The 17,342-nt window shown below is 42.5% G+C and overlaps 1 protein-coding gene across 1 annotated transcript; it reads left to right on the top strand.

Moving 5' to 3' along the window:
- Nucleotides 1-478: 478 nt before the first annotated feature.
- Nucleotides 479-6,602, top strand: sost (sclerostin). The gene is made up of 2 exons (XM_086064946.1): nt 479-781; nt 5,206-6,602. Exons 1-2 carry the CDS (start codon nt 562-564, stop codon nt 5,619-5,621), a joined length of 636 nt encoding a protein of 211 aa, XP_085921072.1. The 5' UTR covers nt 479-561; the 3' UTR covers nt 5,622-6,602.
- The last annotated feature ends 10,740 nt before the right edge of the window (nt 6,603-17,342 follow it).

Here is a 17,342-nt window from a genome sequence, read left to right as displayed (position 1 = left end):
GCAAAGAGGTTGCCGTTAGCCCTCTTGACTAATTCAGAATGGACTGTTACTATAACACAAAATGTTATCTGTTTGGAGAGTGAGCCACAAACAGTCATGTGATTGGTTGTTTTTCTCGGGCGTGGTGGTTTCTTGCCAATTGAATTCGAAGCACTTTTCGCAGATCCTTTCACCCGTGTGCTTTTAATGTTGTAAATTTAGGTCAGTCAGGCCAACAAATATTTAAAAGGGCTCATGCGTTATTTCCTGTTCACGTGTCAAAATAAGACCCGAAGAGCAGTTCTGCCAGGATTTTGATGGACTTGCCAATGCGGTGACGCAACAGTGTGGCGCACCAAAAGGAAAAAAAAAAAAAACACAACATCATGAAGTCCGAGGCCCCTCCCTCTCCCTTACGTCACCGCCTAATTGGCAGCCTCCCGCCAGAGTCTTTATAAGGCGTGAGGAGTCTCTCAGCCTTCCACAAGAAGCCCACCCACCCACCAAGCACCACCACCACCACCTCCTCCTCCTCCTTCTCCCCCACTTGCCCCACTTCGCTGTCGTCCTCCTGGCTGCAGCATGCACGCTGCTCCCCCGCTGCTCCTCAGCCTCCTGCTGCTCCGCGGATGCGGCTGCGCGTCCGGAGCCGCCGCCAAGGCTCGGAGGCAGGTGTCCAACGACGGCACGGAGTTCATGCCGGACTACACGCACAACGGCGGCAGCAATAACAACACCATGAATAATAACAACAACAACAGAGCCAAAACAGGTGGACGGACAAGCAACTCGGTCTCCTACAGTAAGTGTCCTCTTTATCGTCCTATATTTAAAAAAAAAATAAAAAAGGTGCGTTTGTCATAATTTGCTTGTTTTGAATAGAAGTGCGTTGCTAAGACTCGGATCGAACCAAGGTGAAATATTACAAATCGAGGTTTGTTCTTTGCTAAAATATTTTGAGTTCACTTGCTTCAAGCATTTTTATCCGCTTGAATATGATTAAGGTATTATAAGATTATTGAGTTTTTATTCTTTTTTTTGTGAGCAGGTTTGTATTAGGACAAGAAATGCCAGATTTCTATGCATGTGCGTAGTATGCATGCACCAGTTTTAAGACATCTTCGTGTGTTTTTAAAAAAATATATACTTTTTCTAAATTCAATTTCCCTGTTCTATTGGAAGATCATTTTGCTTATATTGAGTAATATATTATGAATGTCAGTAGTTTTTTTTTTTTTTTTTTGAAGCGTAGTTTTTGTAGTGTTTGAAATATTCAGTTCAGCATTTGATTTGTCTGGTTAGAAATGGAATCAAGCACACAAAACTGATTGAGCTTGTCACGATTTGCATATTTTACATTTATTTGAAATACTTGATTGATGGAAAGCCCACAAGACCTGAAATCCACCTGAAAGGTTTTCTAAATATTTCCTTTTGAAATCAAATTTAAATACTCAGAAATTTGAACTTTTAAGATCAGGAAATTGTCAAAAAATAAAATAAAAATCATTGCAAGCTTTTAACTATAAAAAGCCGTTTCAGTGCAATACAACATGATTTTTAAAAGACGATATTTGTTGACGCTTTTTTGTGTTTAAAGTGACCAATAATAGTTCCTTGCGCTTAAAACACTTTAGGTTGAATCTCGGTGGATTTTTTGGGGTACTCGTCTCTCTTTGTTTTTCAATTGGTTTTCATTAGATCATGTCTGAATCCAATTTCCCCACACACATTCCTGCGGTGTCTTCTCTGGACCCTGGACAGAGACAATCGTAACCCCATCATTTGTTCATCAGTTTATTGCCCGTCTCACTTGGCGCTATTAGTCAAGCTCCGCTTAGGGACTCAAGCCTCTGATTGCAGCAACATGTCGGCCCTAATAGAAAACACGGCCTTCCCCTGGCTGCGAATATCCAAGAGGGGACTTTGGAAATTGCTTCTTTAACGCAACGCTGCCTTTGAGAATGATTCCCACCTGTGGCCCGAGAAGGAAAATGAACGCCAAGGGGGTTCGATTTGCGTCAGATTTGAGGTCTGCTTTCCAAATACTTCATTACCGTTTTAAGTAAGGTTTTTAGTTGAGTATTTTTTCCCCCCCTGACAACTACCGGTAATTTTAGTTACTTTCTACATTTGAAAATGGATACTCCTTATTTTCAAAAATGTATCGTTTTTTTCCCCCCAACCTATACGGATGACATCTAATGTAAAAAAAACAACCCCAAAACAAAACATTTGTGTATTTTTTTTTTCTGTTTTGCAAAGCTATGGGATCCCGTTCAGATGAAGGCTGCAGCCATTTGAGCTCACAATGCTACGAATCTGAATCCAGTATAATAATAATAATAATAATTTTAATAAAAAAAAAAAAAAAAGCCTAGCTTTTGAAGACAAAATGCTTCAGCATGCCCCCAAGTGTGTGCTTGCTATGTGACTACTTTTTACGATGACAGTCATCTGACCAGAGTTAGCGAAACTGGCTACAGCTAATGCTATTGCTAGTGCTAGTACTAGAGCGAGAAACATTACAAGTACGACTAATAATCAGGAAATTGTGGACCCTCCAAGCTCATTTAGGTCAGCAGTATGTGAGCAAAACATTTATAAAAACATTTTTTTTTTAATTACCAAGTCACAAACATGTTAATGCATTTTCAAATACACCATGATGAAATGTATTTAAATGAGGTCTGGAACAATATAAATGTGATATTGTTTTTAAAATATAAAATGACCAATACATTGTTCTAAATATAATTGTTATACTGTAATTGATCCAGGTGAGTCCGAAATGGAGATATGACTTGGTGAAAACTGGTGTATTGTTACAGCCCTAGTTTTAATAACAAAAGTCAAGCTAACTCTAGCTAGCTCCACATGCGACATGTAATGTGATTTTTATTGTTTGACAATAGAGGAAAATATTTTGTGTGCAGAGAAGTATTTTTCTATTTTGCCAAGCTATCAAAACTTATTTATACAAATGACAACTCTGTAATTTTACTTTGGCCACCTATGATGCATTGTGTCCTCTGTGGGGTCTCAGCAACCCCCCACCGCTTCGTCCCCGATTGGCTGCTAAATTCTAGCTACAAGCCGAGCCAACCTTGGTGTGTGATCGTGCGAGCCGTCCTCGTCGTGTATTGCGGCCACAGAAAAACATCGGGATCGGGTTTTCTCTGGGAGAATAAAACGGAAGTCGCTTCTCATGAATCCTTTTGTTGGTCCCTTTTTGAGAAGCGGACCCACAGGAAAGCTGATCCCTCGCCCGTTGTTAGTTTGGCCCTTTTAACGCACCGCCAACAAAAAGAAACAACACAAAAAAACAACACAATAGCCTTTGCATGCGTCCATTAGAAAGACGTAGTCGAAATTTAAGATGTCGCGTCCTTGGTTCGGTGCCGCAAGCGAACAGCCGTTTAGCCTTCAGTTAGCATGTTAGCGAGGGCCAGCGAGGCTGCGTGCGCCAGGCCTCCCCTGTAGCTCAGCGCTCCATTAGATTTGATGGAGCGCTTTACTGGCTCCTCCGCATCAGCTGATGGCTGCCAGCTGGACGTCTGCGCCCCGGAGGCCTTAGCCCCCACCGGGGACCGCCGATGAAATTAAATTAACAAACACTCATCTCCAAAACTTCCAACTTGACTAAATATGCTTGTTTTTTTAATCTAGAAAAACAAATGGCTGTGTTTATTTTCTGACCTAATTTTACAATTAGGGACGGGTATGTTGAACATTAACATCTATGCACAATCCATTCCCAATTAGAAACAAATTCTCATTACGGTCATGGGTAAATGGAGCCTATCCTATTGACTTGAGGCAGGGTACATTCTGGACTGGCCTCAGGTCCATCTCACAAATTGGCAAAGACCGCTCATTTTGCCATGTTGAATAACAAACTTTAAAAGTTTAGTCCGGTGTGCTGCAAGAAACCAAGTAAGGATTTATTTCCTACTTTATATCTGTTGTTATTTCAGTATATACTGTACACTTCTTCTGACATTGTCTGTTAGTGTGCTGTGAGATTTTCCTAATGTTAAACTATGAGCCTTGGGAAACACTGATTTAGTCAGTAGCAGCAACATCAAATTAGAAAAGGCTGAAGCTCTGAGCTAATCCTCTCAACTTCAAAAATACGCAAGCCAACTGTAACAAAGTTGAGTCCAGGCCACTGATTCTTGTAGGGAACTGCACTGCTTGAACGGTAACAGCTGCTTATGAGGGACCAAAGACGGTGTATTAACGCTAAATTTCCCTTCGTGAGGAACCGCATTCTATCCCCTTTAAAAAAAAAAGTAGCCATGGATGGGGAACATATGGCTGTCCTCTTGTTCCACCTAAACTGACCAGCCGAGATCTCACCAGTTGACTTTACCTCGGCCTTGGCTCAAAATCACGAACCACTGAGGTTTCAGAGGTGGCAAATCCAGGTCCAGAAAAGTACCCTGCCATAGTTTGGCGTTAGCCCCAGGTGCTAGCTAGCTATCTCCCTAGCAGGTAAACGAGCACCACGGGAGCTAGCTCTAGCTCCTTAGCTAGCACCTGGCGCTAAAGCCAAACCATGGCAGGGTTTTTACTTTCTGGACCTGGATTTGCCACCTCTGAGTGACAATGAGAAAACGACAACAAAATCAGGAAAAGCAAACCACAACAGAAACTGATTCTACAGAGATCAGAGATTCAAAATGCCTAAAAGAAGAGGAGAGGGAAGACAATTTCATAGATCTTTGGTAGGAAGTTCAGTCCGGGGCACTTCATTAAAAGCAGCTGAACCAAGACTGGTATGCTCTCGGAAGTTTTGAAAAAAGCAACGCATTGAGGGATGTTTACCAGGGAGAACTTGAAAAAAAAATAATAGCCAGTGTTTCTCACGTCTAATGCAACGAGACGGCCAAACAAGCAACTGATCGAGAGAGCAATGATGAGCAGTTTAGCTAGCTAGCTAGCTAGCTAGCACTAGAATTAGAGATGAAACGAAGTGCTTTTTACGTTGTCATCGGTTTGTTTTTGTTTTTCCAAGTAACATATCCTTTAACCACAATACTGTATAAGGAGTAGAAAGTAGACGTAGGGAGTAAAGGTAAGCTTGTGCTGATTCCTAGTTGCAATTTACTGTTGAGTGATTGACCATGGGTTACTCAGTGATAAAAACAGCTAACCGGTGTATTCATCCAACGTTTGTCTTGTAACTGAGCGTAACGCCAATATCCCGCCGTTGCTTCCCAGGCGCCTCGGAGCTGAGCTGCAGAGAGCTGCGGTCCACCCGCTACATCACGGACGGATCCTGTCGTAGCGCCAAGCCGGTGAAGGAGCTGTTGTGCTCGGGCCAGTGCCTGCCCTCCCACCTCATGCCCAACTCCATCGGCCGCGGGAAGTGGTGGAGGACCAGCGGCGGGGCCTCGGATTACCGCTGCATCCCGGCGCACTCGCGGACCCGCCGGGTGCAGCTGCGCTGCGCCAACGGCAACACTCGGACTTATAAGATCCGCGTGGTCACCTCCTGCAAGTGTAAGCGCTTCCGGCCGCATCACAACCAGTCCGAAGCGAAGGAGGTCCCGCGGCTGCCCCGCAACAAGAAGCACGGCCGCTCGTCCCAGGACCGGAACAAGAACATCTCGCCGTTGACAGACAACTCGTATTAAAAAATCTCCGAGTCTTCTCGCAAACAACCCGACCGATCTCTCTGTTGGAGAGGACATGCAAAAGCTATTTCACTCCAGAGCGACTTCACAAGCTGGGCTGACTTTTCTCAGTTTTCTTTTCTGCATGACAAACCTTAAGTCCGGGCTTGCTACGAGGAGACGTCGCAGCGGGTCCTCATCCTGATATAAACGCATCTCAAGCGCAGCAAACATCCTCCCCGCCGGGCCCTCGAAGCCATCTGTACAAACACACATCGCTTGCTCCCCCTGCTGCATTTCAGACCGACAAGGTGCACCAAAGGGGCCGTAATCCATCTGCTTCTGCCTAGACGGGACGCTGGCAGCTCAAGGGGGGGGTGGGGTGGCTCAGATGGAGGGATGGTGACAGCTTCGGAAAGAGGCCTCTCACCTCTTCCGCCTTCCGGGCCCCCCCCCCAGTACCTCAACAGCCCTGTGGCGCTCTCAGCTGATGACTTGCGCTCGACATTCCTTGGAATTACCAATTCAGTGAGCCCACAAACGGACCTGATAGAAGAGTGATCCTCCTCCTGCCATTTTGTAAATACAACAGCACCACCAAGATGCTTCACCCTTTGCTGTAGACGAGGTGGACGTTGACCCCCCCCCCCCCCTTTTACTAGCGCCCCGGTCATTCCCCACCATTAAAACATCCTGACGATGTTTGCGGCTTTTTTGACTTTTAAAAACGAGCAACTGGAAAGCATTTGTCATTGATTGTACATATCATACCGAGTGTCGCCCTTGCCAGGCTGGAGGGGATCAGGTGTGAGTCGGTGGACGGCGAAGGGGACAGATTTCTCCAAACAAAAGAAAAGAACTGCATATTTATTTTTTATTTCCACATTTAAATTATTTATGCGACTTGTTTTGTAGTATATAATAATCGCCATTATTGTCATATAGTACGATAGCGCAATGAAATACTGTGCAGCACATGAATAAAGCCAACGCAGATATATTTAAAAAGTGGTCCGCTTGTTGTTTTATTCAAATGTCACATCTTGAAAGGGTGTCATTGATCCTGACGTTGGTTCTTGACATGCAACGGTCCCGACATACGGAACTTTGTGGTCACCAATGACGAACGACCTTTACAGCGGTGTAAACAATGTAGTAGGACCTTAACTTATGAGTGCCCAAAGTTGCTTTACCATAGGTTAGTGATAGACTACCAAATTCGCAGTTAAGTTGGAAATTGTCATAACGGTAGTAACGGGGTGTGCTACCTCCAGCTCTGGAACCACATGTTGCTCTTTAGTCCCTCTCCTGTGGCTCCCTGTGGAGTAAAAAAAATAATAAAATAAAAATTATTAGATAAAAAATAATAATTAAATATTCAAAAATTGTCAGACTCCAATTTTTTTTTTTTAGGAGATGAAAAAGTAAAAAAAATAACTAAAGTGACCATAAAATGTCCAAAAAAGGAAGAGGAAAATCAGAAAATGACCATGAATTTGTCATAAATGTCAGAATATACAAAAAAAAGGCAGAAAAAAGTGAAAAGTAGCTATAAAATGTTGAAAAACAAAATAAATCCTGAAAATTACTGTAAAATGCAGACAAAATTGCCCCCCCAAAAAAATCGGAAAATGTATTTTTAAGAAAAAAGGAAAGAAAGAGGCTTCAGAAAAGTCTAAAAATGTATGAAAAACAGAACATGAAATTTAATAAATAGATATATTAATTTTAAAAAATCCAGAATTGAAAGACGAAAAGGTCGAAGAAAATGAATCTCAAAGTAGCCTATTGGATGCTGCACATAAACTTGTTCAGTGGGACCGGCCCCTGAAAACGGGTTGTTCCCCTCTAAAGGCAATTTTTCATCAGCGTTTCAAGACCTCCAAACAAACAAGGTGCAAACCGGGAGTTTGTCTCTTGGTGTTCTCTGGGAACGGATCACATTTCACTACATCATCCCGAGCGGGTGGTCATTATGTCATTCCCAAGCCCTTGTTTTCCCGAAGAGAACAGACATGCCCATGCGTTTTGCTCGCACGACCCGAGCGCAGAGAGTCTCTCCCGAGAAACCTTAGACCGCGGCACGGTGACGCTGACAAAGCATCTGTCCCGCGTTAACGTGCGCACAACACCGCAAACTCCCCGTGACCCTTTCCCGACCTCGGGCGCAGCGCAATCTTACTCCCAACCGATGCCTCGCAAGTGTCATCGGAGGCGCTCGGAACTCCAGGTGCGCGTGTCCCACAGGCCCGCCGCCGCTAGGAAAAGCCGCTCCTCGTATTGCCGCAAAAGGTTCTCGGTCTTGAGAAAATATTTATAGAACTGACACACTGACCACAATAAATGCTCGCGGGGCTTCCTTTGTTCCGATGTGGGAACGTAAGTGAGAGGTGAGGGAGGAATTCAGTCGGTCCCAAAGCTGTCGGCGGGCCTTCAATCACGCCTCCATTGTACCAGTTCTTCGCCGAAACTCTAGACAAATTAAAAGCTCCGTTCTCAGCTGGTTGGTTTAATCCTTAAAATTCTCTCTTCTTCTTCCACCCAAGAAGGGTTCCTAAGGTCTTGTGAAAGGTCTTGTGACATATGAAGGAATTCTCAAACATTTTTGGGAACCTTAGCCTGAAGATGATTGGTTGAGATTTGAGCTCTCTCTTGTGTGCGCCACTTGCTTGATTTGTTTTCCCGCCAGATGTCCCCTCGCTGACAACATCCTCCCGTTAATCCGGTTTCTGGCCTCCACTGGCAGGGTTTTGGCACGCCTGGGAAGGAACTGTGAACCTGCGCTTCTACATGAAAGGTAGCAGCATGTTCAGCTATGCTACCATACTTCTTGTTTTGACAATCACTCTTTGAAGTGGAAGACGGTTTTCGTAGCGCTGACGAGACCTAAGAGGATTTTCTTTATTAGCGTATCATCTGTGTGCGCTGATAGTAAATTGTCCAAAAGGCACGCGTTGCCAGAGGTATTCGTCTCGTAAAAAAAGATCATACGTCACGAATGCAAGTGACATCCACATGAAACGGGATCGATCGTAAAACATGACACAAAACAATTCCTGCGGCTATGCCAAACGCTAACCTAATAAAAGTCGGTAATGTGTCGAGTTTCTGCACGGACAGCTTGTGCAACCGAGAGCTGTCCAGGAGGCTTTGCGGAGATGAAAAACATTTTACTGGAACTGCAAACATTCCGGCCTTCGGCGGCGATTACGCCACGTCAAGATGATTCGGCCCCCCCCGCGCCCCCCACCCGCAGTAGTTTTCGATCGAGCTTTTTTGCCAAGACTGCAAACTACTGCAGTAATCAAAGACGTGTGTCCGCTTCAGGATAATCGAACCAAACTGTTGACTTTCAAGAGGCAAAAATGTTGAATTTCTTCTCAAATCCTTCTAAGACGCACAAGGATTTGTCAGCAGCTTGAAGGACAGAGATGGCAAAGTACTTTTACACTCTAGCTAAAGTTGAAATACGGATACTTGTATAAAAATATGCAAACATTTTGTACTGATTTCACTCATTTTCATTCATTTATTAGAACGGCAAACAATAAATACAAATCTCTAAAACCCTGTAAAGTGAATTCATAGCTTTGTTTCTAATACAGTATAAAACTTTGCGGCAACTGTGCCAGTGTAGCGTTAAAGAGGAAGTCAACCCCCCCCCCCAAAATTCTTGACAATAATATGTTCTATGCAGCCCCACTCGTCTAAATACGGTATTCTGAATATGAGTTAAGCAGCATAATCCAGCAATTTTTTTATCAATATCAGACGGCAACCATTTTGTCACTTCTTGTCGAGTGAAAATGACTCAGGTCTCGGGTAACAACCAATCACAGCTCAGCTTCAGAAAACGGGTGAGCTGTGATTGGTTGTTGCTTGAGCCCTGAGCAACTGGGATGTCTGTCATCTTCAGTCGACAACAAGTGGCAAAATGGCCGCCACCTACGATGGATAAAAAAACGGCTGGATTTAACTCATCTACCACAAATGTAATATTAATCAGAATGTCATGTTTAGACGAGTGAGATCACATATTATTGTAAAGAAATGTTTAAACCTAAAACATTTTCACTGTTCAGTTTTCAGGTTTTTTTTTTTTTTTGTGGCTATAGATAAAACAACACCCGTTGATGCACTTGGCAGTTGTTCACATCATCCGGCAAATTTCGGAGATACTTAGTTATTATTACTACGCCCATTTCTACAGTGCAGTTAGCTAGCTAGCTAGCTACTAGCTATACCTACACCCCCGAAAATAAATCTTCCACGAATGCCGCAATTCACAAAACAGGTTGGTGTTCTTACTTCATCTCGTCTGCTGGCTGTTAGCCTGTTAGCTTGCGAGCTAGCTGGTGACCCAGTGGGGGGAATGTTCAACCGGAGGCTATAAGTGGATATATTGTCACGGCTCAAACATGTAGGGATGTTTAAGTACAAGAAAGTTGCTAGCTAAAGTAGCATCTATATTTTTTTAGTGCGCTGTGGTTTTACGCATTCCGTGTACAAGCACACAAGCGTCTTAGTTCATTTGTCACGGTACTAAAGCCTCATTTTACAGACCTGGCAACTTTTTTTACTCATTCCAATTTGTCAAATTTACAAGACATTTTTATTTTCACTTAACAGTACAGTAACAAAAATGTTCTGTGGTGGTCGTCACTCTTCCAGGGACGGGCAAGATCTTCACGGGTGAAAGGGGTTCCGCTGAGCCGAGTAAGCCTCAGTCGCTCAACGAGTTCACCAAATTCTGCGAGGGCGCGACGGGAGTTTAGGAAGCGTCTGTCAACGGGGAGACTTCTTAGTCTGAAGCGCTGCAGGAATTTCCTCCGCGTTAGTCATCGTCACCTGACGGATCCTGTTGAAAACGCGCCGTTTTCGAGTGAAATACGCTCAGTGCGGGATTAGGGAAGCACAGTTGTGCGACTGTTTTATCAGTCGACGTGTTTGACCTCGAAAGTGTATTGAAGCTTCGGCGTGGCGTGCCTGCATAAGCTTCACGAGTAGCGACACGAGTTTACACAATGTCACTCGGCAGTTCGTCTTCAGAGCGGATGTTGACTCGGAAGAGATCAATCCAACCACACACGCCGAGTCCCTAAAAGACGGCTCATAACTCGCTTTTTTGAGATACTAGCGGAGCGCCGTCTAATAAATGTGCCGGCCTTGCAAAACACTATCAAGTAGAAAATGTTACTCACTATAGCCCTGAAACGAATAGTGAACATGTAAGACAAATAGTTTAGGGTTTTACAAGGTTTTGGGGTGGCCCCCTGTAGCCCACCAGAAAATAGCCCGTGCACAAACGACAGCCAAATCCCATCTCAACATTCAGAAGCAAAACAAAAAGCAATCAGTTGTAAGAAGACCATTTTTAAAGCAGTTATTTGGGTAACATTCATGTGAAATTTTCACAATTTGGACTTTGACACGGAGTAGAAAGTGGGGGGGAAACCATTATTGCTTGTAAAAACAAAAACAAATATTCACCAGTGTTCCAAAGGGAAATGTTACTTTTTTGATTGTAGCTCTACGATATAAAAAAAGAAAGAAATTTATTAGTAGCAAATGTCATTTTTACTATAGGCTGCGGGCCGTTTAAAAACAGATGGCGGGCCACAAATGCCCCCCGGGCCATAGTTTGGACATCCCTGCTTTAAATTTAGCGTACCTCTCGTTTCTGGAACAAATCGCATTGTTCTAATTACAACTTCAATGAGAAAGCGAGGCTAAAGAGATTTTTTTGACACAGTTTTTCTTCAATTTTGCTCCACCCGGTTTACGCAATGCCGCTGTAATCAAGTTTCGTTCGGGGATTTTGGGCATTAAGGTGCTGCGCCCATCCGAGCATGCATTTCCCAAAAGTCAACTTTTGCTAAAAAAGGTCTTGACAGTCAGGCCTTCCCCAGGGAAAATTTCTGGTTGTGCTCCCACCCTTTTTGCTTTGCGTCACAAGGCTAAGTGGCTAAACGTTAGCATTTAATCCAGATGAAAGGTCTCCATTCAAATATTAGGATTCAGGACATGAGCCGTGGTTTCAGCTTGAGTCAATCATGGAATATTTAAAGGGAAGCAGCACGTGTGTGGGCGGCGGTCTGGCTTGTTTTGACAGGCGCGCGTCAGACGCCCGACCAAAACCTCTCCTCCCGTTCTGAACGGCGAGCAAATGATGAGTCAAACGGTTCGTCTCCGTGGCATCAGTGTTAACCGCAATGACGGCGGAGCCAGACAGGCTGCGACAGGCGAATCAGCCCCGCCGTCACCCTGCTCGGCCTAATGCTCCACGACGCCTCTGGCACGTGAAGACATTTTGGAAACTGATGACAACCGCAATTAGCTTGTGTTTGGACTGGAGTATTAATAGAGGCGGTAAAAGTATTCACACTCTGTACTTAAGTGAAAGTACAAACACTTGATTCAATTGATTCAACTCCAAAAGTAAAAAAAAAGAAGTAAAGACTGAAATGTACTTCAAGGGAGAGTTTACAGTTTTAAATCTGCTAGCAAGGTTTCACGTGCGCTGTAAACAAGCTAACATTAGCAGCTACATTGAAGCACGACTTATTTCTGAACACTTGATTCAATTGATTCAACTCCAAAAGTAAAGACGGAAATGTACTTCAAGGGAGAGTTTACAGTTTTAAATCTGCTAGCAAGATTTTACGTGCGCTGTAAACAAGCTAACATTAGCCACGGCTGCTACATTGAAGCATGACTTGTTTCTGAATGAGTGTGACTTATACACTAAATGTTATCAAGTTTGTATAATCCATAGGAATGTATAACTGATTAAAATCCAGAAAGAGGCGATAAAAGTGAGCCGTCAAGCAGAAATGTTGCTAATTTCGCGTACATTCAGAATCCTCTGAGGTGCCCGTAGCCTGTCATTCTCTAAAAGGCAGCTTTGATGTTTTTTCTTGGGATCTGTCCAATTCCTTCTTTATAACTTTTGTTTTCTAACCACAGGTGGATTTTCCCCCCGAATAGTTTCAGTATTACCTCTTCAAGCCCCAAAATGTCCAAAATATTACATCAACTCAAAATGACTCCGTTCTTTGGATTCCCGCTGACGTTGATCAAGGCCGCTGTGGTCATCGTCTTACCCCGCTCTACCATTATTAGTTGTGAGCTTGGTCACGGAATGAGTTAGTACCACTGCCGATGAATAAGCATAATCTCAAAAGTTAAGAGTCTTGATCTCGATGTGGAAGGCGTGTCGAGCGCCTCTCGAAACAACAAACCCCGAAGGCGTCGCGGCCCGCCAGCGCAGACATCCTGGTGCCTTTTGCGCTTGTTTGTATGTTTGTCGCGGCGTTTTCCTCTTTCCCACTTGATAATATTTCTCGTTCCCATGAGCGTGCCGGCTCTCGGGCCCACATGGAAACTGTTTTAGTTTTAGATCCTAACACGCCTTTGGACCAGGATTCGGCGCAATCAGCTCCAAAGATTGCCTCCCATCCTTGTGGCTGAGGCTGCATGACCCGGGAGATATCTCCTCCATCTCCACAGCTTAGGAGATCACAATTACTCCCGCAACTCCCCCCACAAACCTTAAACGCCCTGTCCCGGTGTTGACCCCGCCCGCAATGATGCGCCGCGATATTTCCACATGTCATTAAGCTGTCGTTCCACCAGACTGGGGAGAATTGAGTGCTTGGAGGAGGAGGAAGAGCATGTTCACGAAAACATTTTTTTGTGGGGGGGGGGGGGGGGGCTTTTTATACTCCTGTCTGCACAAGAAGGCGGCTGGAAGCTGTTTTTATTTTTATTTAAATACAAATGTGGTTCCTCCAATGGGGTCTCCAAATTCCCCAATAAACTACATCATGGTATTGATGTATTTTTGTCAATTAATTAATGTACTTTTTTACTCTATAACAATAACAAAATTGTTTCCATATATCAGCCAGCCGCCAGAACAAAAAACAAACATGTACATGTGGGTAGAATAGCTTAAGTGTTTTAGTTATGTACGGAAGAGGATTAGGGCCAGTGAAGAGGGAAAAAAAATTTGGGCCAAGATTCTCAGTTTATTCTCAGAAGTCAGAATTCTCACTTTAAACTCAAATTCTGACTTGATTCTCAGAATTCTGTGATTTAAGTCAAAATTCAGAATTCTAAAGTGAGTCATAGTCATAATTCTCACTTTGTGATGTAGAGCTATGAATTGTGTGTGTGTGTGTGTGTGGGGGGGGGGGGGCAGAATTCTTAGAATAAAGTCAGAATACTCACTTTAAAGTCAGAATTCTGAGAATAAAGTGAGAATTCTGATTTTAAAGTCAGAATTCTGAGAATAAAGTGAGAATCTTGCCAACCTTTCTTTTTTTTTTTTAACTACACTGGTCCTAACCCTGCAAAAAAAAAAAAAAAAAAAAAATAATACAAATAACACAGGTGTCTCCTACACACTTATGGTCCCCAAAAAATTGTTTAAAAGTCAAATAATTTATTTTTCAAAATCCACCCACTTTTATCCATGTCAAAGGGCGGCCATTTTGATATGATACCGTCCTCTGCTGTCGACTAAAAATGACATCACAGTGCTTAAGGGGATCAGGGAACAACCAATAGCAGCTTTGGTCATGTGACATTAAGAAACTGAACACTTGGACACTGTGATGTCATATGGTATAATGTAAAAAAAAAAAAAATGGCCGCCCCCTGAGATGGATACAAGCAGGTGGATTTTGCTGCTTAATTCATAGTCCATAAACACAATATTAATCATAATGCCGTGTTTAGACTACTGCTGGCACATAGAACATATTGTAAAAAAAAAAACGTCAGCTTGATTTCCTCTGCAAGACTTTAAAACTTCTTGATTTGTAAAATGTAGAAAACACTAAGATATTTTTTTGAACCCAGATGACGAAAAGACAGCACAGTAGCATTCATATGATTTAAAATGATTTCATTTGTAAGCTCTGACCCCAACTTCCCAGGAAGTCCCCTCCCTGCCTGCTAACATTAGCGTCTCCTCACCAACAAATTTGATTAAGAGCGCCCGACGTGGGATGAAATACGGCCCGCGGAGCAGCGCGCCAAGTGTCTCCTCGCAAAAGTGGCGGTCGAGGCTCTTTTTTACGACGCCATCCGTCATATTTTCGCTGCCACTTGGCAAGCGCGCCAGGCACTTTAAGAAATGGCGGCAATTAAACATAAAAAGCGGAGAGTGGCGGTGTCACCAGTTAATCAGTCCCGTTTTTTTGTTTTGTTTTTTGGGTCGCTCCAAAACTGGAAAGTGAGTAGTCTGCTTGAGTCTGGACGCTGATCAAACACTCGACGAAAGGATTAAAAAGCCAAAAGAAAAGTCACATGCAGCTCTGGTGCTAAAATGTTTAATTCCAGTCATAGGTTCTTGTTTGGAGCTTTTTGTGAGTGCACAAGTAGTTCACTTTGTGTCGCTTTTTTGTGGAGGAGCAACTGAATTCTATTTCCTGTTGACTTTTACGCCTCACGCTCCCTTTTTGTTTTGTTTTTAATAGACGCTTTTCTTGCATTCAATTAAAAGCTTGCTGTGTGTCTGTTTTGGATCATCAGAAACAACAAGCGGCAATTGTGCGGAATGCCGCCACTCCCATCACACGTGCTTACGGAGGCAGCTGGAATGTTGCTGCTTCTCGCAGGTGTGATTTTATTTATGATCATGTAAAAAAAATAAAAAAGAAATACACGCATAGAATTCCAACCGTTGGAATTTCTTCATATCTTGATGAACAAAAAATGGTTTTGCAGATGAAGTAAGACATACCAGAAATACCAAGAGAAAAACAAAACTTTTCTTTTAGAGCTGTCCAGAGAAAAGCATTGCAAATTTTGTGAATAAAATGTATCAGATTTTTTTTTTTTTTTTGCATGTTCGTTATCAATATCATTATCAGAGTGTGATATGTAAAATATATATATATATATATATATATATTTTAGTGGTCTTCCTCTTAATATTAATGATTAGGGTAACAATATTAGCAAAGCAACATATTTTGCAATTGAACTTTGGCATAAAAAAAAAACATAACACAAACAAAACAATTAGGAGATGCATCATTTTTCATTGGATAGTGGCAAATTTATTTTTATTTTTCAATTTATCAGAAAAATTCAATGACTTTTTTTTCTTAATTTGTTTCCCCTTTTCCTCTGCCTCCTCATTATTATAGTTATTATTACGAGTGATGCTCGATACCACTTTTTTTTTTTTTTTTACCGCTTCCAGTACGAATATTAACTCTGCGTACTAACCCATACAGAGTATCGATATCTCTAATACTTTTGATATGTAACGTTTTATGTAACACAAAATGACGCCAATGTGTTAAAATGCCGCAGTTATAGTGCTAATTTATGTTTTTTTTTTTGCCTAAAGCATTAGTGGTTGGTATCGGCAGCCTCCACAAGTACCCGATACCCTTAATTATTACTAGATAATATTAACAAATACAATTAAGGAATACATGCTTTGGATTGAATAGTGGAATAATTCTTCCAAATGTGTGCTCCTTTTCGTACATTTGTATCAGAAAAACAAACCGCTTTAGATTTTTCTTCTACTTAATAATAACATCATTATTAGTCTCAAATAATATTTACAGACTAACACGATTTAAAGATACATGCTTATCAATGGATCGTGGGACATTTCTTCCAAATATGTTTTTTTGTACATTACTAACTAAGACTAGCACAATTTGAAGATGCATGCGTGTTCATTTTTTATTTTTTTTCAGAAAAATAAAACTTCTTCAAAAGCCTGAAAAGTAGCTTAGGGCTTAAAGGGTTAATATTATTATCATGAATTTTCATAAGTGATACAGTATCATTGGCTAGTGTCAAATTTGCCATCAGCTCCAACATATTTAATACGATGCTTTACATTGGACAGAGTTGATCTATAAATCAGATGACATCATCATCAGTGCACCTGCTCAGCCGCTGTAGATATATTTTTCTTCCCGACAAACGGGAATCTTAGCAGTTGATAAATGTCTTCTTTCCGGGCTTTGCAGGCCAGTTTTCTTGATTCACACGCACGCTGATGATTACAAACGACTAGCGACGCTCCGCTGATAGCCAAAGCAGACCGGATCGGGATCCTTGGGCTCGAGTCGGCCTCTGGGATTTTTTTTACCTTCAGATTGAACTGTTACAAGTTCAGCCGTGGCATTCAAACGCAGCGCATGTGGCCACGTGTGCGCTCCCATAAATAATGCCTGTGTAGACGGCGGCCTGTTTCAACCATCAGCGGAGGGTCCGGAAGCCTCCGCGTTCCCAGCAGTGTGGGAACCTCCCAAAACGTCCCCGTGTACACGTCAACGGGTTTTTCAATTAAAGCTTTTAGTGTGCATCCCGGGAACATTATCCTACTGATTTAGGACAACAACTGCTTCCGATTCGGTTCACTTCTTCTTTGGATTAAATGGTCAGGCAGAGACTTTTGCACCCCTGAAGTCGAGCACAATCTGCTCTGGGAGGCTCTGATTTGTTCTTTTTTTCCTTTTGTCTTTGTCCAGGGTCAAACCGTCATTGTCATAAAACCTTTATAGACTGCGCAGGCAATACTTTGAGGAATAATGGAATAAGAAGGAGTATGTGCCATGAAATTGTTATTGTACCAAACTTTGACTTTTGGGTAAATGGATGAAATAGATATTGAGTGATTTGAAGGTTTAGCCTCATTCTTGTGATGTCACAATCATGTTGAAAACATTGAAAGAAAATAATATTGCCATTGATACGCGAAAC

This window comes from Leptonotus elevatus, chromosome 20 (genome assembly GCF_054856555.1).
Source record: "Leptonotus elevatus isolate MCC_2025b chromosome 20, RoL_Lele_1.0, whole genome shotgun sequence".
Taxonomy (NCBI): Eukaryota; Metazoa; Chordata; class Actinopteri; order Syngnathiformes; family Syngnathidae; genus Leptonotus; species Leptonotus elevatus.
Note: the sequence above shows the minus strand (reverse complement) of the source record. Positions and strands in the feature narration are given on the sequence as shown.

Excerpts from the sequence above, each read along its gene's own strand:
- sost (XM_086064946.1), top strand. The coding sequence starts at position 562 with ATGCACGCTGCTCCCCCGCTGCTCCTCAGCCTCCTGCTGCTCCGCGGA. Across the intron at positions 782-5,205 it reads AAGCAACTCGGTCTCCTACA|GCGCCTCGGAGCTGAGCTGC; the intron begins GTAAGTGTCCTC and ends GTTGCTTCCCAG.